Source organism: Camellia sinensis, chromosome 12 (assembly GCF_055761805.1).
Source record: "Camellia sinensis isolate YWXY chromosome 12, ASM5576180v1, whole genome shotgun sequence".
NCBI classification, from domain to species: domain Eukaryota; kingdom Viridiplantae; phylum Streptophyta; class Magnoliopsida; order Ericales; family Theaceae; genus Camellia; species Camellia sinensis.
In genome coordinates, this window is record NC_138972.1 from 157,315,496 (window position 1) to 157,341,332 (window position 25,837).

The 25,837-nt window shown below is 43.3% G+C and overlaps 2 protein-coding genes across 2 annotated transcripts in view; one reads left to right on the forward strand and one right to left on the reverse strand.

Annotated features, from left to right (window-relative positions):
* Positions 1-25,837, forward strand: part of LOC114283763 (7-deoxyloganetin glucosyltransferase) — a 39,448-nt gene that overhangs the window by 10,337 nt on the left and 3,274 nt on the right. The window lies entirely within an intron of this gene.
* LOC145804120 (uncharacterized) lies at positions 4,777-6,524 on the reverse strand. Its single transcript, XM_082897753.1, has one exon. It carries the CDS (start codon positions 5,913-5,915, stop codon positions 5,133-5,135), a length of 783 nt encoding a protein of 260 aa, XP_082753879.1. The 5' UTR covers positions 5,916-6,524; the 3' UTR covers positions 4,777-5,132.

A 25,837-nucleotide genomic window follows, 5' to 3' on the forward strand; every position in this document is an offset into this window, starting at 1 on the left:
CGAAATAACAGTTGAAACAAAAGAGATTTCATAGATCATACAAAGTTAAAGTACAAAAGGGGGGACTTCAGCCCGGTTACAGTCTCTCTTTCCAAAACGCAAAAAAAAAGAAAAGTACATAGTCAAGCAAACAGGTCATCTAAGTCAGCATCTAAAACCACCCGGTCTTCGCCCAGAGGTAGCTCGGTTGTGGCAACCACACTCTGGTTAAGCTCGGTCGGAAGAATAGCATCGGACACAGCTGGCAAATGTAGGATGGAGACCTCTGGAGTTAGGGAGGTAGACTGGTGACCGGATTGAGTGTTGTCTTCTGGAGCTTCATCTTCATCTTCCTCCTCCAGAAATTGTTGCTAAATAGTAGCAGCATACTCCGCCAGTGAGCTCGGTATGAAATATAGAGGAGGATTGAAGACCTCGGTCTCAGGTCCATGACCGAGCTGCGCCACAGCCCCCCTCCACCCGCATTTAAAGAATAGGTCCTTCGTAGCTTCACACTGCTTGATGTACAGGGCTTCGCCTTCTTTGAAATCGCGGTTCTCCACATCCTCTAGCTTCTTCTCAAGTTTTGTTATTTCGGCATTCTTTTTTCCTTCAAGCTTGGCCAGCTCGCGCAGATATTTATCTTTTATCATGGCCGCAGCCTTTTGCTTGTCTTCTTCAGCCGAGCTAACAAGACCGGTCAGATGACCATTCTCGGTTTGTAGCTCGGCTATCTGTTTCCTGGCCTGTTCTAGCTCGGCGGTTTTTTCGGTTACCTCTGCCATTGCCTGCCTTGTTATTTTGCGAAGTTCCAATACACGCTTGTGAGCGATGTGGTTCTTCTGTATGCCTTGCAAAAAAATGGAAAGAGACTTGTAGTAAAACCGAGCAGAAAGTTGTGCAAATTAGAAAGATAAGCAAAGGAGGTTACTTACCAGTACCATTGACTTTGTGGCCGAGCGAATGGTCTTCAGCTCGGTGAGATGGTTGTCGTGCTCCATGTCGGCTGAAAGGCAAACGCTTTTGGCCAGATTGAATGCCATTAGGTGGTCTTTTTCAGCGACCACTGAATCAGTATCCCGTATGGCACGGTTCTGAAAAGTGATCTTTGGAGCCTACTTGGAAGAGCTAGCTCGGTCAGAGCGCTCCGGTTGTGGGCTCGGTGGGGGCTTGGTAGAAGGATGGTGTCACGACCTAAACCCGCCCCTATAGGTTTGGCACCGTAACCGGCCAGTAATCCGTGGATTACCAAAGGCCTCTGAACAGATTAGGAAATAATAAGGGGCTGCGGAAGCAATAATACAAAATAGACAAGGCCTAATGAGCTGTGATAACGTACATGGGACAGAACATTTCAAAACTTATATATATACATAAGCATGCCAGTCAAGGACACCAATATTTACAAAGTATTACATCCCAAGACCTGTCCCTACAAAACACATACAGAGACTAGCATGAAAACAAAAACAGCCATAACATTAGACTTCGACCGGAACCTCCTCGGGAGGCGCAACAGTTGGCTGACAAAACAGACAGAAGGCCGTCAACTCTAGCCTTGGTCGTGTGCCGGCTCACCTATATACATAATATAAACTGTGAGCGAAAGCCCAGTGAATAATATCAGAGTAAAGGGGTTATATGAATGACGTCCAGCACAAGTTAGAATCTAGCATTTAAAACAGAGCATAATCAGACTTCAAACAGAAACAGATTCATATACATTTTCATATTCAGATTTTGCATAAGATCATACGTGGTACACCCATTAGCTATCAGATCAATTTGGTCCAGAGACCCACATGCATAGTTGGTACCAACGACCACAAAGGTCCATATCTTGCGCGCAAGTAGCCATGGTATTATTACCCCCAGGCAAGGGCCACGTGCAGATTAGCCGCGGTATTGTTACCCCCGGGCGAGGGCTACATGCAGATTGGCCACTGTATTGTTACCCCCGGACGAGGGCCACGTGAACTAAGGGTGCCACAATTACTTTTCAGAAAATTGGACATTCATTCATAATTCGTAAGATAGCATTTCAGAAAACAGATCATACAATACCAGTCAGAAAATACTTAAGTTGAACATAATTTTATAGAGTTATTACTCACAGTGGGCTTGGAGACAGACAGACAGAGCAGATCGATCAGACAGGACGTGGCACGTGACCTACACGACACATAACAGATACACACTTAAAACACACGTTCTAATTGTACAAAACTTATTTCGTTGGCTCTTAGTGTGTTTCTAATCTCTTATCCTCATTATAGGGTCTCCAACATGGCTTAGGAATGCATAGGATGGAATGAGGATGCAAAAATGCATTTGAAAATATTTCTCAAAATTTGTTGAAAATAGGGTCCATGCTCGAGCGTGGATTTACTCGCTCGAGCGGACATGCAGATAAGGAAGCTCCGCTCGAGCGTGGACTTCCTCGCTCGAGCGGACTGTAAACCATGACAAAAATGCTGGATGTGCGATTTTCACGCTCGACGGACACTCGACCTCCGCTCGAGCGTGAGACTCAGACCCTCGCTCGAGCGTAGATTCCCTCGCTCAAGCGGACTACAAAACACAAGAACTTCTGGGTATATGCATTTCACGCTCAAGCGTGACTCTTGCCGCTCGAGCGGAAGTGCATGTACTCAGGCTTTACGCTCGAGCGTGAAAGTCCTCGCTTGAGCGTGGGTCAAATTTCTGGAAAATCCAGATTGACCTCCAAGCATGAAACTCGACCTCCAACCACCTAAAACTCATTTTTCTGGGCCAAATCTTTGGAAAACACTTAGTAACCCGTAAAACAACATGTTTAAAGCTTCAATTCAAGAAATCATGGCCCAAGAGCAACCCAATTGTGCAAAATCAACACGAACTCCATGAATATGCTATGAATACTGTAGAAATTTAATGTATAAAGAGAAATGATTATATTATTGATTGATTGTATTGATTTCTATTACAATGATTCATGATTCCTATATATAGAAGAGGGTGAGTGTGTAGTAGGTAAGGAGTAGGTGAAGTGGAGGTGGTAGTGGTGTAGTGGGTTAGGTTTAGTGGAGTAGGTGAGGTGGTAGTGGTGTAGTGGGTTAGGTTTAGTGGAGTAGGTTTAAGTGGGTGAAGTAGGTGGAGAGTAGGTGGATTTTAACAGCCCCCCGCAAACTCAAGGGGGATAGGAACTAACCAACTTGAGTTTGGAGAGAGTAACAAAACAAGAAAATACATAAAAATAAAAGAGGATAAGAGACACTGTATGGTCGTGTCAGACCATTGGTGAAGACACTGGATGGTGGTGTCATAACGTTGTAGAGGACACTGTATGGGGGTGTCATAACCATGTAGAGGACACTGTATGGTGGTGTCATAACGGTGTAGAGGACACTGGATGGCGGTGTCAGACCGATGTAGAAGACAGTTTATGGGGTCATGTCGGACCGTTGTAGCAGACACTGTGTGGTCGTGTCAGACCGATGTAGAAGACAGTTGATGGGGTCATGTCGGACCGATGTAGAAGACAGTTTACGGGGTCATGTCGGACCGTTGTAACAGACACTGTTGTGACAGTTGTTGTGACAGTTTACGGAGTCTTGCTGGACCCTTGTAGAAACTAACCGGAATCAATGTCGGGACAGTTTACAGAGTCTTGTCGGACCCATAAAGGAGCTAACCGGAATCAATGTCGGGACAGTTTACAGAGTCTTGTCGGACCCATGAAGGAGCTAACCGGAATCAATGTCGGGACAGTTTACAGAGTCTTGTCGGACCCTTAAAAAGTCGCACCCTCAAAAGGTGTGCCCAATCTTTCAAAAGGCGTGCCATCAAAAGGCGTGCCCAATCCATAAAAAGGCGTGCCATCAAAAGGTGAGCCCAAGTCATAAAAAGATATGCCGGACATGATGGCGAGGCACGTGAGTGCCTTGGCTGGCGCGCCCGTTTGTCGTCTGGCATCAAGTGGCGCGCGATACGCGTGGCTGCCTCGCTATTTAACCAAGGTTGATGCTGAGGCTGAGGCAGACAAAAAACCTCTGAAAAAACTCTTCCTTTGCTGAGAGAGAAACTCTGTAATACTCTGTAACCAACCCGTCTCTGAAACACTCAGCAACATAGCCTCTTCTTCCCGTCCAGCTACCCAGAACATGGCCTCCTCTTCCCGTGGTCTGCTCACGCTCTTTCCAGAACTGAACGAGTCCACAAGAGAAATAACTGGTGCGGTGGCCAGTGAACCTCAACCAAACACCTCTGGTTTTGCTCCGTTGAACTTTCCGATGCGGTCGGTGGAGCAAAAAATGGCGGTGCAAACTGATATTGAGGCCAATCAGTATACTCTGAAGTCATGTGTGGAAACCATGACTGCGGTCACAAACTTGTCGCACCGGCTGCAGAGCAGGACAAATGAGGTGCAACAGTTAAACTCCCAGCTGGCTCTGCTCCAACGCATGTATAAGGATGCGCGAGCAGAGATAAGTGTGCTAAAGACAGAAAATAAGGAGCTGAAGCGGAAGGCCACCTTTATGTTCCGATTTGGAGGTCCGCCATATGCTGCAGTGGAGGAGCAGGGTGGAGTGATCGTGCCCAGTGGAGTGGGAAACACGGAGGCAACACCGTCAAGGACCGCCCAGGACGGAGGCAAGAAGAAAAGACCGGCGGAATAGGCAAAGAAGTAAGGTCGGTGGGTGGCCGTCTGCAGAAAAGAAAACAAACCTTTTGGTGTTGTGTTTTGGTTTGTTGTTGTTGTTGTTGTTGTTGTTTTTTTTTTTTTTTTTTTTTTTTTTTGTTTTGTGTGTGTGTGTGTGTAAAATTGTGATCGGGGTTAATCCCTGAGATGAATAAATTATGGTTTGGTGTGCAAAGCTATATGGTATGAATGGAATTTGAAAAAGATAAAAAATAATGTGAAAGAAAAATAAAGAAAGAAATAATAAAAATATATTTGAAATCAAAATGAAAGATGGGGAAATAAGGAAAGTGGTTTGGAGAAAATAAATAAAAATAATGGATTTTGAAATCAAACGGAGAGAGAGGGGACAAGCCCATGTGAGGGAAAGAGGGGTTTAAAGAAAGTGAGGGAGTGGGTTGATTAAAAAAAAGGATTGTGGGTTTGAAAGTGGAAAGATGAGAGAGAGAGAGAGAGAGTGAATTTGTTTGCTTTAACAAGATGACAAACTTGGGCACAAGTCTTCCACTGTGAGAATAAACCCATAAGTTCTCTTAAACATCTCCCGAAGACCACCATATTGTTTAACAGAAATGTCACATAGAACTAACACGTAGAATGCCCACATGGATGCCCACAAGAAGAAACACACAACTGGTTTCCAAGAGAAACAAATTAGTTGCACTGGTTGATTTTTCAGTTCCTTCTGTTGACCTGTCAGTTCACAGGAATTCCTTTGCAGTAACAATTTCCTTGGGGGAGCATCTGGACCATAACCTAATAAAAGAATCACCGGTACAATCAGAATAGTAGGATAAAGGGACAAATGTGTTGCTATGACCCATCCAAAAGCTGCCAATGGAATTTGTCGTGTACAAGCTCCATAAAGTGACAGTATGATGACCAAATTTTCAATTGGAGAAGTAGACAAACCCACACAACTGACTATGGTAAAAGGATTCCATAAGTACACCAGAGCAGCCATATCCCCAGATGAAAGAATCTCTGAATTTTCCAACAGTCCAACAAGGCCTAGTGATTTCAATCTTTGAGAATATGCTTTTTGAAGATTCAGGCCAGTTGAACGAATAAGCATTGCAGTGACAAAATCTGCATAGGGAGACATCGAGGACTGTTTCAACCAGTAACCTTCAGCCAGGCGGCGGAGGGAGGTGAGAGGAGTGGAGACTTTGGGACGAGAGGACATGTCTTGTGTTCTTACATCTGAACACATACACGGCACCGAGACAGTTAGAACAGGTCGGCGGCAGCACATGTAGCTCGCATGAGCAGTGAATGAGAAGGATGATGGACGGACCAACGACGTATTGGGTAGGCGTCGTGGTCAGCAGTCACGGCTGACAGACGCAGCAATATTGCAGGTGCTGGACACGAAGCATGCAAACCATGCGAGTTGGGATGGTCGGCGACGGTGCCCGGAGTTGCAGCAAGGCAATCTGTATCTGCAGTAGGCCGAAATGAAACACTGGTTGCGAGAAGAGTTGGCGTCAATTCGAGCTAGCAGTGGTTTGAGTTGCTGCAGTGGTTGGAGGTTTTGGTAGGTTTTAATTGGTTGAGGTCTGGCGGGCGGTTAAGGCAAAGTTGCCGCCCGCCAGAAGGCGAAGAGCACCAAGAGCTTAACCTTGCTCTGATACCATGTAGAAATTTAATGTATAAAGAGAAATGATTGTATTATTGATTGATTGTATTGATTTCTATTACAATGATTCATGATTCCTATATATAGAAGAGGGTGAGTGTGTAGTAGGTAAGGAGTAGGTGAAGTGGAGGTGGTAGTGGTGTAGTGGGTTAGGTTTAGTGGAGTAGGTGAGGTGGTAGTGGTGTAGTGGGTTAGGTTTAGTGGAGTAGGTTTAAGTGGGTGAAGTAGGTGGAGAGTAGGTGGATTTTAACAAATACAACATGCAAGGACCCCCCTTGAAATCAAACCTTCCAAAACATAACCAAACTTAATAATTTGATGGAAAACAAGTTGAATGACCACAATGTGAGTGAAATTAACACATGCATGGAAGAAATCTTAGAATTCAAACTCAAAGCATGGAAATTTATGTATGCATGCGTGGATGGACTCCCAAAACCACACCTTGAGCTAAATCTAGACTTTAAACTCTAATCTTCCATGAACCATGCAAGAATGAAACTTAAATTCACAATTGAAAGGGAAATCTTCTACCTTAAACCTTGAATTCCAAGCCTAGAAGCTCAAATATGCAAGCTACTCTTCAATTCTCCCAATTCCAAGCAAAATCTCTAGATAAAATCAATCTCCTACCTCTCCCTCTCTCTCTAGTCGGTTTTGATAAGGAAATTAGCTAAGGAAATATGTTTCAAAGTGTAATAAGGTTGGTCTCCAAATCAAGCCACTAAGTGGCATAAGTGTAATAATTCAAACTAGTGTAATTTAATGTTATTTAATCCAATTTAATCATACCAAATCAATTTTTAATTAAACCTACCATAAAACTCTATAAATCCTAATTAGCACATAACACAAGTCAATTTTTGATTCGAACGTCGATAAGGCATTCAATTCGCAGTTTAAAGTAAAAAACATGAACAGATCATTTTATGGCAAACAGATAGAAACACGTAAATGATGCAACACACATGCAAATAAATCCCAAATCCATCCTAATCTTCTATAAGGCATAATCAAGTGCGAATTAACATTAATTAGAGGTCGGGGTCATTACAGTCTTCCCCCCTTAAAAGAGTTTGGTCCTCCAAACTCGAATTACCTTCATTCTGAATCAACATTGGGTCCAATGGGAACAAATTTGGATATCTTTTCAACATGTCTTCCTCGATTTCCCAAGTTGCATAGGTTTCTCCGTGGTTTTTCCAGTCAACTTTTACTAGTGGTATTTCTTTATTTCTCAGTCTTTTGACCCTCCGATTCACAATCTGGATAGGTCTTTCCTCGTAGGTGTAATCATTTTTCAAAAGCACATATGTTGGCTCAATGACGTGGAGTGGATCTCTCAAATATTCTCGAAGCATCGATACATGAAATACATTGTGCATATGCTCCATTACCGGTGGTAAAGCTACCCGGTATGATACTGGATTGATCTTTTCGAGGACTTCATAAGGTCCACCATATCTTGGCGCCAACTTGCCCTTAACACAAAACCAAGTTTAAACCTTCATCGGGGTCACCTTTATGAACACATGGTCCCCAACTTCATATTCCCTATCTCGTCTTCGAACATCAGCATAGCTCTTCTATCGACTCTATGCAGTTTTCAGACGTTGCTGGATCTATTTCACTTTCTCAGTTGTTTCTTGCACAAGTTCTGGTCCTAACAAAGGTTTATCACCTACTTCAGCCCAACATTTCGGAGAACGACATTTTCTCCCATACAAAGCTTCGTAAGGTGCCATTTCAATGCTTGAATGGTAACTGTTGTTGTACACAAATTCAGCTAATGGCAAGTAGGTCTCCCAATTCCCTTGGAAGTCTAACACACACATTCTGAGCATATCCTCCAGAGTTTGGTTCGTTCGTTCAGTTTGGCCATCTGTCTGTGGGTGATAGGTACTACTCAGCCTCAGTTCAGTCCCCAAATCCTGTTTCAAACTCTGCCAAAATCTCGATACAAACTTTGAATCCCTATCAGACACAATAGATACTGGCACTCCATGCAGTCTCACAATTTCAGTCATATAGATATTGGCCAATTTATCAGCGTTATAAATAGTTTTGACAGGCAGAAAATGGGCAGACTTAGTTAAACGGTCAACTATAACCCAGATAGAGTCCATACCTCGAGGAGAACGAGGCAATCCCATGATAAAGTCCACGGTAATGTGCTCTCATTTCCATTCCGGTATTGGGAGCTGTTGTAGCAGACCAGCGGGCCGTTGATGTTCAGCTTTAACCTGTTGGCAATGTAGGCATCTAACCACAAAGTCTGCAATACTCTTTTTCATTCCAGGCCACCAAAAATTCTGTTTCAAATTATGATACATCTTCGTGTTCCCCGGATGCATAGCAAATTTACTACTGTGAGCTTCGATCATAACACATTTTCTCAAATCATAACAATCGGGCACACAAAGACGGTTCTGAAATTTTAGCACATCATTCTCAAACACAAATCCTGGCCTCGACTTTGAATCAAATTCCTCCGTGATCTTTTTCAAGTATTCATCCTCGCACTGTTTCTGTTTGATCTCGTCAAGAATTGTAGGTTGAGCGGCAATAGCAATAAATAGCCCATCTTGTTCTAGGTCAATCAACAATTATTTTCGATTGGATAACAAACATGACAAATTCGCACTGGATTTTCGGCTCAAGGCATCTGCTACGGTATTAGCCTTTCCTGGATGATACAAGATCTGCAAATCATAATCCTTGATTAACTCTAACCATCGTCTTTGCTTCATATTCAATTCCTTTTGAGTAAAGAAATATTTCAGGCTTTTATGATCGGTATACGCCTCACAAGTTACCCCATACAAGTAGTGACGCCATATTTTCAAAGCAAACACCACAACCGCTAATTCGAGATCATGTGTTGGGTAATTCTTTTCATGAGGTCGAAGTTGTCTAGAAGCATAGGCAATCACCCTTCCGTTTTGCATTAGTACACACCCCAAGCCTTTATAGGAAGCATCACTGTACACTTGAAACCCATCAGTACCATTAGGCAAGGTTAAGATTGGTGCAGTCACTAATCTGGTTTTCAGTTCTTGAAAAGCTGCCTCTCTTTGTTCATTCCAGTCAAATAGCACATTTTTCTGAGTTAATTGAGTCAATGGTAGGGCAAGCTTGGAAAAGTCTTTCACAAACCTCCTGTAGTAACCTGCAAGTCCCAGAAAACTTCGGACTTCTGTCACATTTGTCGGTCTAGGCCAGTCCACGACAGTTTCACTTTTCTGAGGGTTAACGGAAACTCCATCCTTGTTAATTACATGTCCCAGGAATGCCACACTGTCAAGCCAGAATTCATACTTGGACAATTTAGCATACAATTTCTTTTCTCTCAAAATCTGCAAGGTGATTCTCAGATGGTTCACATGTTTTTCCTTGTCTTTAGAATAAATTAAAATGTCATCAATAAATACAACAATGAAGTCATCTAGATATGATTTAAACACCCTATTCATAAGGTCCATGAAAGCTGCAGGTGCATTGGTCATCCCAAACGGCATTACCAAAAATTCATAATGTCCATATCTAGTTTGGAATGCAGTTTTCTCCATGTCCTCAGCTCTAACCTTTAACTGATGATATCTGGACCTGAGGTCAATTTTAGAAAACACTTGGGCACTTTGAAGTTGATCAAACAAGTCATCTATTCGGGGCAGAGGGTATTTATTCTTGATAGTCACTTTGTTCAATTCTCGGTAGTCTATGCACAATCTCAAAGGCCCATCATTCTTTTTGACAAACAAAACTGGAGCACCCCAAGGTGAAGTACTCGGACGGATAAATTTCTTATCTAACAGTTCCTGAAGTTGAGTTTTCAATTCTTTCAGTTCAGAGGTAGACATTCTATAGGGAGTCTTAGAAATAGGTTGTGTCCTCGAAAACACTTCAACAATGAATTCAATCTCTCTATCAACTAAGTCCCTAGGTAAGTCAGTCGGAAACACATCAAGAAAGTCACAAACAACAGGGATTGTTTCTACAGTAGTACTGTCAGATGGTGCAGTCAGTATACAACACAGGTAACCCCTACATCCCTTCATAAGGAGTTTTACAGTTTTTATAGCCGAAATCAAATACGGGGGAGGAACTACCCCATTCCCAATAAAAATAAATTCAGGCATTCCCGGTGGTCTAAACAAAACAATTTTATTTGCACAGTCAATGGTAGCACAGTATTTAGTCAACCAGTCCATCCCCAAAATACAATCAAAATGACTAATGTCCAAGGGTAATAAATCCACATATAACACCATATCACCAATCATAATATCACACGCCAGATAAACATGAGTACACATCATAGAATCCCCAGACGGTGTGGATACAGATAGACACATATGTCATTTGTTCTAGTGGTCTAGTCAATTTTTGAGAGAAATCATGCGATACAAAGGAATGTGTAGAACCAGAATCTATCAGTACACATGCATTTTGAGAACATACAGAGAGTGTACCAGACACCACAGTATAGGTGTTGGGTACGTCACCAGGCACTAAGGCGAACACTCTCCCTTGCCTTAATGTTTCATTGTTTGCATTCCCTCTAACATCTGCCCTTACATTTGGTCTTGCTGTGGAAACAGACCCGGTGGAACTTGTCATAGGACGGTTAACCTCATTGGATCTCATCGGCCAATCCCTCACCATGTGGCCAGCCTTGCCACAGCGAAAACACGCACCTGATGCTCGATAACAGGCACCCCTATGCTTCTTTCCGCAGTCGGGGCAGTTTGGAGTAGATCCGCTACTTTGGCTAGAGCTGCTGGAGGATCCTGTATATTGCCTTTTCGAAACGACCAGCCTTTCTTGAAACTGAATCCAGTCCTCTTTCCTCTCCATTCTGTTGTTGGTGTTGTAGTTTGTTTCTTAGCTGCTATTATGGCTTCTGTCATCAATGCCCTGTCAAGTACCTCCACATACGTAGGTAATTTTAGGACACCCACTCGGTCAAATATTTCCAGGTTCAGCCCTCCCTCAAACTTTCGTGCTTTCTTGTAATCAGTATCCACCATATGTGGAGCAAACCGTGCCAGTTTGGTGAATTTAGCTTCATACTCTGCTACAACCGTTCTTCCTTGTTTAAGTTCTTGGAATTCCAACACTTTCGATCCCTGAAACATTGGGAAAAGTACTTGTCGTAGAAGATAGCATTAAACTGTGCCCATGTCATATTTCCATTGCCATTTCGGATCAGTAACCACCACCTGCGAGCTTCATCTTTCAGAGTGTAGGTGGCTAGGAGGACTTTCTGAGTTTCAGAACAAGGAAACACTTCATACAATTTTTCCATCTCAAGCAACCACGTCTCAGCTTTCAAAGGTTCAATTCCACCATAGAATGTTGGCGGTTTCACTTTCATAAATTTCTATGTCAGATTGATGATGTCAGTATTATCTGCCTCGGCTTGTGCCGGTGGAGGCGGAGGGGGCAAAGGTTGTTGTCTCTGTTGTTGTGTCCAGGCTTCAGTCAACGCAGCTAACATCTGTTCCATTTGGCCCATACAGACCTCTGAAAATTCACTTTCACCACTTCCCCTTGCATTCTCCATCTTACTACACAAACATCAAATGATAATAAACACAGGCATAATCTTATTCGTTTCCTTCAATTCATTTGATTCAAATGTACATTCAGTTTTCATATTCAGTTGCATTACCACACACTCACACATGCAGATGGAATGTCCCTAACTCTTACTAGGACATCCTAAGCTCATACGGACCTGTGTGTGCGGTAGAACACATGCTTTGATACCACTCTGTCACGACCCAAACCCGCCCCTATAGGTTTGGCACCGTAACCGGCCAGTAATCCGCGGATTACCAAAGGCTTCTGAATAGATTAGCAAATAATAAGGGGCTGCGGAAGCAATAATACAAAATAAACAAGGTCCAATGAGCTGTGATAACGTACATGGGACAGAACATTTCAAAACTTATATATATACATAAGCATGCCAGTCAAGGAGACTAATATTTACAAAGTATTACATCCCAAGATCTGTCCTTACAAAACACATACAGAGACTAGCATGAAAACAAAAACAGCCATAACATTAGACTTCGACCGGAACTTCCTCGGGAGGCACAACAGTTGGCTGACAAAACAGACAGAAGGCCGTCAACTCTGGCCCTGGTTGTGTGCCGACTCACCTACATATATAATATAAACTATGAGCGAAAGCCTAGTGAATAATATCAGAGTAAAGGGGTTATATGAATGACGTCCAGCACAAGTTAGAATCCAGCATTTAAAATAGAGCATAATCAAACTTCAAACAGAAACAGATTCATATACATTTTCATATTTAGATTTTGCATAAGATCATACGTGGTACACCCATTAGCTATCAGATCAATTTGGTCCAGAGACCCACATGCATAGTTGGTACCAACGACCACAAAGGTCCATATCTTGTGCGCAAGTAGCCATGGTATTATTACCCCCAGGCAAGGGCCACGTGCAGATTAGACGCGGTATTGTTACCCCCAAGCAAGGGCCACATGCAGATTGGCCACTGTATTGTTACCCCCAGACGAGGGCCATGTGAACTAAGGGTGCCACAATTACTTTTCAGAAAATTGGACATTCATTCATAATTCGTAAGATAGCATTTCAGAAAATAGATCATACAATACCAGTAAGAAAATACTTAAGTTGAACATAATTTTATAGAGTTATTACTCACAGTGGGCTTGGAGACAGACAGACAGAGCAGATCGATCAGACAGGACGTGGCACGTGACCTACACGACACATAACAGATACACACTTAAAACACACGTTCTAATCGTACAAAACTTATTTCGTTGGCTCTTAGTGTGTTTCTAATCTCTTATCCTCATTATGGGGTCTCCAACATGGCCTAGGAATGCCTAGGATGGAATGAGGATACAAAAATGCATTGGAAAATATTTCTCAAAATTTGCTGAAAATAGGGTCCACGCTCGATCGTGGATTTACTCGCTCGAGCGGACATGCAGATAAGGAAGCTCCGCTCGAGCGTGGACTTCCTCGCTCGAGCGGACTGTAAACCATGACAAAAATGGTGGATGTGCGATTTTCACGCTTGACGGACGCTCGACCTCCGCTCAAGCGTGAGACTCAGACCCTCGCTCGAGCATAGATTCCCTCACTCGAGCGGACTGCAAAACACAAGAACTTCTGGGTATATGCATTTTACGTTCAAGCGTGGCTTTCGCCGCTCGAGCGGAAGTGCATGTACTCAGGCTTCACGCTCGAGCGTGAAAGTCCTCGCTCGAGCGTGGGTCAAATTTCTGAAAAATCCAGATTGACCTCCAAGCATGAAACTCGACCTCCAACCACCCAAAACTCATTTTTCTGGGCCAAATCTTTGGAAAACACTTAGTAACCCATAAAACAACATGTTTAAAGCTTCAATTCAAGAAATCATGGCCCAAGAGCAACCCAATTGTGCAAAATCAACACGAACTCCATGAATATGCTATGAATACAACATGCAAGGACCCCCCTTGAAATCAAACCTTCCAAAACATAACTAAACTTAATAATTTGATGGAAAACAAGTTGAATGACCACAATGCGAGTGAAATTAACACATGCATGGAAGAAATCTTAGAATTCAAACTCAAAGCATGGAAATTTATGTATGCATGCGTGGATGGACTCCCAAAACCACACCTTGAGCTAAATCTAGACTTTAAACTCTAATCTTCCATGAACCATGCAAGAATGAAACTTAAATTCACAATTGAAAGGGAAATCTCCTACCTTAAACCTTGAATTTCAAGTCTAAAAGCTCAAATATGCAAGCTAATCTTCAATTCTCCCAATTCCAAGCAAAATCTCTAGATAAGATCAATCTCCTACCTCTCCTTCTCTCTCTCTAGTCGGTTTTGACAAGGAAATTAGCTGAGGAAATATGTTTCAAAGTGTAATAAGGTTGGTCTCCAAATCAAGCCACTAAGTGGCACAAGTGTAATAATTCAAACTAGTGTAATTTAATGTTATTTAATCCAATTTAATCATACCAAATCAATTTTTAATTAAACCTACCATAAAACTCTATAAATCCTAATTAGCACATAACACAAGTCAATTTCTGGTTCGAACGCCGATAAAGCCTTCAATTCGCAGTTTAAAGTCAAAGACATGAACAGATCATTTTATGGCAAACAGATAGAAACACGTAAATGATGCAATACACATGCAAATAAATCCCAAATCCATCCTAATATTCTACAAGGCATAACTAAGTGCGAAATAACATTAATTAGAGGTCAGGGTCATTACAGATGGTATCTTCTTCATCAACAAGGCGTGGCTCGGTTACGGAAGTCCGAGTACGCTTGTTTGAACGAGATGATGAGGGTTGATGGGATGGAAGGGCCATATAGCGATCCCGGGTTTACCCTTGTTGTACAGTGATCCGGACATGTGTCCGTGGATGTTGGTAGTTGGTTATCATCGTGTTTACATTCCTTTTTCTTCATATTTGAGTTATGGGATGTGTTGGGTGGGTTTGTTTCAGGTTGGTTGAGTTTAGAAACCAAAACTAGTTGCCCAGATTTTTGGCCTGTCCGCTCGAGCGGAGGTGTTGGCGCTCGAGCGGGGAATACACCCATCCAGTATTTGTTGTGCAGTGTTGTACGCTCGAGCGTAGGGTTGGGAGCTCGAGCGGAGGTCTGGTTCTGCAAAAGTGCTGAGCGAGTGCATTCTGCGCTCGAGCGGGAGGTTGGCCGCTCGAGCGTAAGTCTGTGAGTGGCCGCTCGAGCGGGGTGTTTTACGCTCGAGCGGAAGACTGGGTTTAAGTCCCGAAATTGTGACTTTTCAAATCACTTTTTCACTTTCTCTTCTCTCTCTTACTTTTCCAAAAACACCATTGTTGAGTCTTTCTCTCTAGATACTACCTTCTCTCTAGGTTTTGATCTAGTAGGAGTGATTTACTCACCTTTGGCCTTTACAAAAAAGTTGTTGATCGTCGAGGGCTTCATTTTAATCTGAAAATCACGGGTTTTGGAGCACGTTGGGTTTTGTCGTCTTCTCCTTTGGGACTCCGAATTTGAGGTAGGGATAACCTACTCCTCTCTATGGGTTTTGTCTTTAAATTTTGGTATTTTGAGATGTTGGGCTTGGTTTGGTAATTTGTGAAAGTTTGGGGCTTTTGTGCAATTATACAAAAGTTGGGGTTTTATTTATAATAAACCTAGATGCATGTTTAGCATGAAAAAAAATGGAATGATTGCTGAATCAGTGAAGAAAATGGGACCTAAGGGTTGAAATAGTAATTATGGAAAATGGCCTAATTACATTGTTTAATTAATTGGGATAATTAATTGGTGAGAAATGAGGAAATGAAATGTTGATTGAATATCCATTTGCGCATTTATTTTCTGTTTTAGAAATAACTGCTTGGGGCTATCGGTGGAGGATAGTCGTGATTGATGTAGACAATGTATGTTGATTAGGCAAACTGAAACTAATCAATGGAATGTGTTATGGAACTTGACAGTTGCTAGAATACATTAATTGTTTGTATTGTGTGATTGTATATAGAACCAATGTGTTTATATACGTTATGTGTAGAGGAGGAGATAGGGGATGTACTCCGCGGTTTAGGGGAAGATAGGGGATGGACCTCTAAACCGGATAGGTATTTGGAGGAGATAGGGGATGTACTCCGTAGACAGAGCTCATATGCTTGTCTAGAGAAGTGAAGATAGAGCTCATATGCTTATCTTTGTGAAGTGAAATGTGGATACAGCTTGTATGCTTATCTGTGGATATTGTTGATATACATATCTGTTGTAGAGTGTGGATACAGCTTGTATGCTTATCTGTGGATATTGTTGATATACATATCTGTTGAGAATGTGGATATAGCTTTTATGCTTATCTGAATGTGAGATATAGTTTTTATACATATCTGTGGAAATGATGATAGAGCTAGTATGCTTATCTGTTGTTAAAAGGAAAATGAAAAGTAATTGGGACTTGTAAGTCGTTGACATAAATATGTTATTTATGTGACTGTATCAGTGTTGACCAACTATCAATTGCTAATGTTTTAGTCATTGTCCATGGTTGGTTTAGTGTATTTCTACTGGGCTGTGGCTCACCCTATATGGGAATATCATTTTCAGGTGCAGGAAGCATGCCACCTCCAAGGACATAGCTGGGAGGCTTGTGGCGGGCATAGTTTTGTCGTTTTACTTTGATTTATTACATGTAATTTCAAGCCAAGGGCTTAATGTGTAAACGAGTTAGAACCCTTTGTTGTAACCAAGTGTTAACTTGGAAAGCTGTAAGCCCGTAGGGCATTTTGTTATGAGATTAACATGTAATACTTATGTAACGGAATTCTAATGAATGAAAGGAATGTGGTTAGTTTAAATGTAAATGCATGTCTTATCTGGTGGGTTTATTGTTATTATTTTGAGGGCGTTACAACTTGGTATCAGAGCGTACCGGGTTCGAATACTTTGGGTACGTGGGAAGTGATTAGGATCACAATGGGTTTGTCTCGCTTGATAGAGACTTAGATGTAGTATCATATGCTATGTGCTCAATTGATAACATGCTTCTGTGACTATGTGGGTATGGGATTTAATTTCTAGGATGTTGATTGGATCCTTGAGTTTCTGGGAGTCTTGTTGGAAAAGCACTTGATCAATGCTGTTTCTAACCGGAACTCTAGTAACGTCTCGGGACTATCATTATCCGGAAATGAAGTTCGTAAGTGCTTATGTGTTTATGTGCTTATGTGGAGTGAATTACAGTTGTCCATGCATTAGGACGTGAGTGTTTAGTTTCGGCACACTTAGGAATGTGCTAACGTTCTGTGTTGCCTTTATTAGGATGTCAGGACGAGGAAGAGGTGCTAGGCGTGGTAGACCTGCGAGGCAGGAAGTACCGTTACAGGGTGAGATTCCGGCAGTGCAGGAGGGAGTTGGGCAGGCCAATGTGGCCGAGCCAGTAGGTCAGCAGGCTATGGGTGCCTTGGCCAGAGAGATAGCAGGAGCTTTGGGTATTCTTAGAGCTGGGAATCAGGCAGCTGAGACAGGGCCTTCCTTCTTGAAGAGGGAGTTCTTTCGGTGTAATCCGGACGAGTTTATCGGGGATCCTAAAGAGCCGCTTAAGGCAGATGAATGGCTCGAACAGACAACGAAGACGTTTGAGATGCTTGGCATCGAGGACGGAGCACTGAAAGTGACCTTGGCATCCTTCCAACTAAAGGGAGATGCGGGTCAATGGTGGAAGTACGAGAAAGCTCGTGTTGGTGGTACTTGGGAGGCGTTTGTAAATGCTTTTCAGGAGAGGTTTTTATCAGCAGCAGCTAGGGAGAAGCTGAGGGATCAGTTTAGCCGGCTTAATCAGCAGGGCTTGTCAGTGGCCGAGTTTGAGGCTACTTTTACCAGTTTGTCCAGGTTTGCACCTGAACTGGTAGCGTCTGAGGAACGCCGTTGCTATGAGTTTGAGCGGAAGTTGAGGCGGGGCCTCAAGTTGAGAATTGGTGGGTCTTATATTCGAGAGTATAGACACCTAGTGGATGCTGCAGCTCATATGGAGCTTATGATGCAGGAGGAGGATGAGGGTCAGAGAGGCTCCAAGAGGAGCCAGGATAGTCAGAGTGATGGTAGGAGGCAGAGGGGTTATAACCCTCAGCAGTCTCAGGGTGCAGTCTCTAGATCGACCTTTCCAGTGCCGAGTGTAGGCTCCGGGAGAGGCAGTCAGGGGGAATTCACTTGTTACAAGTGTGGCCAGCTGGGTCACAAGGTATCTGTTTGCCCGCAGAAGGGTGGGGGTCAGAAAGCTGCTTCTTCTTCAGCTAGACCGCAGAGTCAGAGTTTGGGCAGGGGGCAGCTCTTGACTTGTTATCAGTGTGGACAACCTGGGCACATGAAGAGGTTTTGCCCACAGTTGAGTGCCACTTCGGGAGCGTCTGGTTCTAGGCAGACGCAGGGTTTTCAGCCAGCTCAGTCTGTGCAGGCCTCGAGGGCTAATCCGGGAGCTTCGTCATCCCAGTCTGTGCAGCAGTCTTTTGCTCCGAGAGGTGAGCAGGTAGACCAGGGGCCTACGGGGCGCGTGTATGCTGTTACCGCGCAGGATTTAGTACCGGCACCATCAGTAGTGAGAGGTACTTTTCTGTTTTGCAACTCAGTTGCTAGTGTGTTGATAGACACGGGTGCATCTCATTCTTTTGTATCTGCTGCATTTGCATCTGTTTTGGAATTGGAGTTAGCACAGTTAGCATCTCCTATTTGTGTGGTATCGCCTTTGGGTGGTGAGTTGATCCTGAAACAGGGTGTTAGAGGATGTGATATAGAGGTCGCCGATTATAGGCTTCCTTTTCCGTTTGTTGTCATGCCCATGAAGGGTTTTGATGTTATTTTGGGTATGGACTGGTTATCGTCATACCGGGCTGTTATTGATTGCTACCGCCAGAGGGTTACATTGTGTACCTTGAGCGGGGAGTGGTTCCATTTCTTGGGAGACCGGGTTGGTAGTGTTTTACCACCGGGGTATGATTCGCGAGGGCGAAGTGAGCTTAGTAGTCTACTTGCCAGCTTTGAGAGTGGTAAGTGTGTTGAGACACAGATTGTGTTGCCGAGGGTGGTTTGTGAGTATTCGGACGTCTTTCCCGAAGATCTTGTTAGTTTGCCACCTCACCGAGAGATAGAGTTCTCTATTGATTTAGTGCCCGGCACGGCGCCGATTTCTATGGCACCTTACCGTTTTGCTCCAGCAGAGTTGGTTGAGTTGAAAGTTCAGCTCCAGGAATTGCTCGATAAGGGCTTTGTTCGCCCTAGTGTTTCACCGTGGGGAGCACCGGCCCTCTTTGTTAAAAAGAAAGATGGTGCCTTGAGATTGTGTATAGACTACCGGAAGTTGAATCGGGCTACGGTTAAGAATAAGTATCCTATGCCCCGTATAGATGATTTGTTTGACCAGTTGAAGGGTTCCCGTTGTTTCTCTAAGGTAGACTTGAGATCGGGTTACCATCAGTTGAGGGTCAGGGAGGAAGATATTCCGAAGACGGCATTCCGTACGCGGTATGGCCATTATGAGTTTCTGGTGATGCCATTTGGGCTTACCAATGCACCGGCAGTCTTTATGGACTTGATGAACCGGATTTTCCGGGAGTTCTTAGACCGCTTTGTGGTTGTTTTTGTGGACGATATCCTTATCTATTCGTCATCTAAGGAGGAGCACGAGGAACACTTGAGAGTGGTGCTTGAGTTACTTAGAGCCCATAGGCTGTATGCCAAGTTTGGGAAGTGTGAGTTCTGGCTGAGGGAAGTCAAATTCTTAGGCCACGTGGTATCCGGGGAAGGGGTGTCTGTTGATACATCCAAGGTTGAGGCAGTGCAAGATTGGGCACAGCCTAAGAGTGTGTTTGAGATCCGCAGTTTTCTGGGATTAGCTGGGTATTACCGTCGGTTTGTGAAAGATTTCTCCAGGTTAGCGTCACCGTTGACTAGACTGACTCGAAAGGGAGTCAAGTTTGTGTGGAGTGAGACTTGTGAAAAGTCGTTCCAAGAGTTGAAAATTAGATTGACCACCGCTCCGGTGTTGATTATTCCGGAGAGAGGGTTGGGTTATGCGGTTTATTGTGATGCTTCACGAGAGGGTTTGGGTTGTGTGTTGATGCAAGAGGGAAAAGTGGTAGCTTATGGCTCACGTCAGTTGAAAATACACGAGAAGAATTACCCCACACATGACCTAGAGTTAGCAGCTGTGATCTTTGCCTTGAAAATCTGGAGGCACTACCTTTATGGTGAGAGGTTCGAGGTATTCTCGGATCATAAGAGTTTGAAGTATCTGTTTACACAGAGAGACTTGAATCTGAGGCAGAGGAGGTGGATGGAGTTCATCGAGGATTATGATTTTGAGTTGCATTATCATCCGGGAAAGGCCAATGTTGTGGCCGATGCCCTTAGTAGGAAGACCATTAGTGATGTAGCTTGTATAGCCATCCGGGAATGGGTGATGTTGGGAGCACTTGGCGAGTTTGATTTGCTACTGGGCGAATCTGTCGAGGCTGCGGCCTTGTTTTCTGTTGTTGCGCAGCCTACACTTATGATTAGAGTGTTAGAGGCACAGAGAGGTGACCTTGAGGTAGAATCCCTCCGAGAGAAGATCTCCAGTGGGAAAGTTGAGAAGGGTTTGACGGTGTATCCCGACTTGAGTGTGAGATACCGAGACCGTTTGTTTGTACCGGAGTCTTGCCGTGAGGAAGTACTCCGAGAGTTTCACCATTCGCGCCTTGCGGTGCATCCGGGAGGTACTAAGATGTATCAGGATTTGGGTCGCCAGTTTTGGTGGCGGGGTATGAAAAGAGATGTGGCTGTTTTCGTATCGAAGTGCCTTACTTGCCAGCAAGTGAAGGCCGAGCATCAGAGGCCAGCGGGTTTGTTGCAACCCTTGCCTATTGCCGAGTGGAAGTGGGAGCATGTCACTATGGACTTCGTTGTAGGTCTTCCGAGGACTCAGCGGGGTAGTGATGCTATTTGGGTGGTTGTAGACCGGTTGACTAAGTCGGCGCACTTTATTCCTATGCGCGTGAGAGATTCGGTAGACCATCTTGCCGATTTGTATATTCGGGACGTAGTGAGATTGCACGGGGTCCCAGTGACGATCGTCTCAGATAGAGATCCTCGTTTTACTGCTAGATTGTGGCAGAGTTTGCAGAGTGCCTTGGGCACTAAGTTGACCTTTAGTACGGCTTATCATCCTCAGACTGACGGGCAGTCCGAGCGTACTATTCAGATCCTCGAGGATATGCTTCGGGGTTGTGTCCTGGACTTCAGTGGGACGTGGGAGAGGCACTTGCCATTGGTAGAGTTTGCCTACAACAATAGTTTTCAGTCTAGCATCGGTATGGCACCGTTCGAGGCCTTGTATGGCCGACCGTGTAGGTCTCCAGTTTGTTGGGCCGAGGTGGGTGATGCACCTTTGTTGGGTCCGGAGTTAGTTAGGGAGACGACGGAGAAAGTTGAGCTTATCCGTAGGAGGCTTGTTACTGCCCAGAGTCGGCAGAAATCTTATGCTGACCGTAGGAGGAGGCCTTTGGCGTTTGAGGTAGGTGATCATGTCTTTCTGAAGATATCACCTAGGCGAGGTTTGATGAGATTTGGGAATAGTGGGAAGTTATCCCCTCGATTTATTGGTCCTTTTGAAATCCTTGAGAGGATTGGTGAGGTTGCTTATCGGTTAGCCTTACCGCCGCAGTTGTCCGGAGTGCATGACGTGTTTCATGTGAGTATGCTTCGGAAGTATGAGCCAGATCCATCACATGTGTTGGATTGGACAGATTTAGAGGTAGATGAAGATGCCTCGTATGAGGAGAGACCGGTTCGGGTCTTGGATAGGCGGGATCAGATCCTGCGTGGCAAGACCATTCCTTTGGTGAAAGTCTTGTGGAAACATCACGGAGTGGAGGAAGCCACTTGGGAACGTGAGTTGGGAGTCCGAGAAAAATATCCGGACTTGTTTGTTAATATGTGATCTTGTAGTTAAATTTTGCATTTTGTTGAACTTAAGAGCTTTTATATATGTCTTAAGTTGTGAAACATTGAAAATGTTTGGGTTATTGGAAGTATGTTTTGGGAACTTGCCTTATATGGAAGTTGATTGTAACATGGTATATGTTGAATATATTGTTGAAATTGGAAAGATAGTGCATAATGTTGATGCATGTTGAAAGTACATATGTTGTTTACATATTGTGAAAAGCCTCTTGTTAAAGGGAGGGGGTGACCGGTAATGGGTCGAATTGTTAAATGTTAAAATATAACATTGTTTTAAAAAAAAAAAAAACTTGTTTTTGAGAAACTTATGCTTAATTTCGGGGACGAAATTCTTTAAGGGGGGGAGGTTATAGCGATCCCGGGTTTACCCTTGTTGTACAGTGATCCGGACATGTGTCCGTGGATGTTGGTAGTTGGTTATCATCGTGTTTACATTCCTTTTTCTTCATATTTGAGTTATGGGATGTGTTGGGTGGGTTTGTTTCAGGTTGGTTGAGTTTAGAAACCAAAACTAGTTGCCCAGATTTTTGGCCTGTCCGCTCGAGCGGAGGTGTTGGCGCTCGAGCGGGGAATACACCCATCCAGTATTTGTTGTGCAGTGTTGTACGCTCGAGCGTAGGGTTGGGAGCTCGAGCGGAGGTCTGGTTCTGCAAAAGTGCTGAGCGAGTGCATTCTGCGCTCGAGCGGGAGGTTGGCCGCTCGAGCGTAAGTCTGTGAGTGGCCGCTCGAGCGGGGTGTTTTACGCTCGAGCGGAAGACTGGGTTTAAGTCCCGAAATTGTGACTTTTCAAATCACTTTTTCACTTTTTCTTCTCTCTCTTACTTTTCCAAAAACACCATTGTTGAGTCTTTCTCTCTAGATACTACCTTCTCTCTAGGTTTTGATCTAGTAGGAGTGATTTACTCACCTTTGGCCTTTACAAAAAAGTTGTTGATCGTCGAGGGCTTCATTTTAATCTGAAAATCACGGGTTTTGGAGCACGTTGGGTTTTGTCGTCTTCTCCTTTGGGACTCCGAATTTGAGGTAGGGATAACCTACTCCTCTCTATGGGTTTTGTCTTTAAATTTTGGTATTTTGAGATGTTGGGCTTGGTTTGGTAATTTGTGAAAGTTTGGGGCTTTTGTGCAATTATACAAAAGTTGGGGTTTTATTTATAATAAACCTAGATGCATGTTTAGCATGAAAAAAAATGGAATGATTGTTGAATCAGTGAAGAAAATGGGACCTAAGGGTTGAAATAGTAATTATGGAAAATGGCCTAATTACATTGTTTAATTAATTGGGATAATTAATTGGTGAGAAATGAGGAAATGAAATGTTGATTGAATATCCATTTGCGCATTTATTTTCTGTTTTAGAAATAACTGCTTGGGGCTATCGGTGGAGGATAGTCGTGATTGATGTAGACAATGTATGTTGATTAGGCAAACTGAAACTAATCAATGGAATGTGTTATGGAACTTGACAGTTGCTAGAATACATTAATTGTTTGTATTGTGTGATTGTATATAGAACCAATGTGTTTATATACGTTATGTGTAGAGGAGGAGATAGGGGATGTACTCCGCGGTTTAGGGGAAGATAGGGGATGGACCTCTAAACCGGATAGGTATTTGGAGGAGATAGGGGATGTACTCCGTAGACAGAGCTCATATGCTTGTCTAGAGAAGTGAAGATAGAGCTCATATGCTTATCTTTGTGAAGTGAAATGTGGATACAGCTTGTATGCTTATCTGTGGATATTGTTGATATACATATCTGTTGTAGAGTGTGGATACAGCTTGTATGCTTATCTGTGGATATTGTTGATATACATATCTGTTGAGAATGTGGATATAGCTTTTATGCTTATCTGAATGTGAGATATAGTTTTTATACATATCTGTGGAAATGATGATAGAGCTAGTATGCTTATCTGTTGTTAAAAGGAAAATGAAAAGTAATTGGGACTTGTAAGTCGTTGACATAAATATGTTATTTATGTGACTGTATCAGTGTTGACCAACTATCAATTGCTAATGTTTTAGTCATTGTCCATGGTTGGTTTAGTGTATTTCTACTGGGCTGTGGCTCACCCTATATGGGAATATCATTTTCAGGTGCAGGAAGCATGCCACCTCCAAGGACATAGCTGGGAGGCTTGTGGCGGGCATAGTTTTGTCGTTTTACTTTGATTTATTACATGTAATTTCAAGCCAAGGGCTTAATGTGTAAACGAGTTAGAACCCTTTGTTGTAACCAAGTGTTAACTTGGAAAGCTGTAAGCCCGTAGGGCATTTTGTTATGAGATTAACATGTAATACTTATGTAACGGAATTCTAATGAATGAAAGGAATGTGGTTAGTTTAAATGTAAATGCATGTCTTATCTGGTGGGTTTATTGTTATTATTTTGAGGGCGTTACAGGCCACCACGGTCTCCTGTGTCTGACCGGCTGGTGGTACCTCGAACTGGTTTGTTTCGGTCAGGAGGGCCCTTACAGCACGTTTCTTGGCCATCTCTTGCTCAGCGGTTAGAGGGATCAAATTGATTTGGGGCAAGGTTGGGTCCAGTTCAGGAGAGGCTTCCAACAAAAAGTCAGTTATCTTGGTCTTTTGTTTACCACTATACCGGTAGGTCGGCTCAAAATTCAATAGCTCGGTCCAGCTTTGGTTTGGATATCGCAGCGCGGCGCGAAGAACATTCAAGTTGGGGTAGCTGTATTAGGACTTGAGAATGTTCAAATCTGTATGAAGGAAGACAACAGTTAGTTCGGTTCAGGAATTGAAAACCGAAGTAAAGAAAAGCATGCAATGAAACCGAGGTAACCCTACCTGGTACACCCTTGTTCCAATTTATTCTGTGGCCAGGGATTTGGCCTTATTGGTCCTCAAAGTTTCTAGATACCCAGAAGAAATCATCATCATTCACGTCTTTATCCGGGTATTCTTTATTATTTTTTCACGCCGGCGCCTTATTCTTAAATAGTAAACCCAGCCATCTTCGGCCGATCCTATGGAGTATTAATGGAAGAGCTCGGCTAGACCGAGATTAAGGCCAACCCGGCGGTTTAGCTCGACAATACCGCTTATTATGCGATAAGAATTGGTGAAAAGTTGGGTAGGGCAGAGCTTGGTTTGTCTAAGGAATTCACAAAGAAGGGGTTGTACAGGAAATCGTAGACCGCACTCTACGATAGAAATAACGTTAAAAGGGACAAAGCCTTGTTTTTCCCATGGGACGGTGTCTAGTTTGGCTAGTGAAAGGTAGACATCATCCGAAATTTGGTAGTCCTTACGGAATTCGGCTATGGTCCCTGGTGAGTTTACTAAAAACCTATATTTACCCATTGATTATTAAATTATTAATAAATTAGCTGAGGGATTAGCTCGGTCAAGAAAAGGCGCCTAGTAGCTCGGTTAAGCAATCAGAGGAGTGCCTGGCCAACCTAAGTCTGCAAAGTAAAAAAGAAAGGTGTTAAGCACTGATCATAGGACCGTGCTACAAAAAACAAGGGCAAGATAAATAAAGTCCTAGCTCGGCTACACAAGATGCTATCAGTTTTTAGCTCAATTTGAGCAAGGGGCTTTTTAGCCCGATTGAGCCTTTGGGACAGCATTCTTAGTTCAGTTTGTACTAAAGAAGCTGGTTTAGCCCCAAGTTGTAGCTCGGTTGGAGGTTAAGGCTTTCTAAGTACGGTATTGCGCAAACCTAGTTCGGTTCGATTGCTCGGTTAGATGAAGCTAAAGGTACCTAACCTATGGAAACTACAAGTATAGTGTGGAGTTATAGCTCGGTTGTTAGGTGCAGCTAGGCATACAACCGAGGCAAACAAATTTTTAGTTCGGTTGAAATGTAATTTTGGATCAAAATCAGTGTTTCTCAGATTATTCGAGGTTCTACTACATGGATTTTTCCCAGAAAAATGGAAGCAAAGATGGAATATGTGTTTTGCAAAAAACATACAAATACGCATATTATGTGTTGCAAACAAGTGTGAAATCAACAAAAAGGAAATCAGTTTGAGCA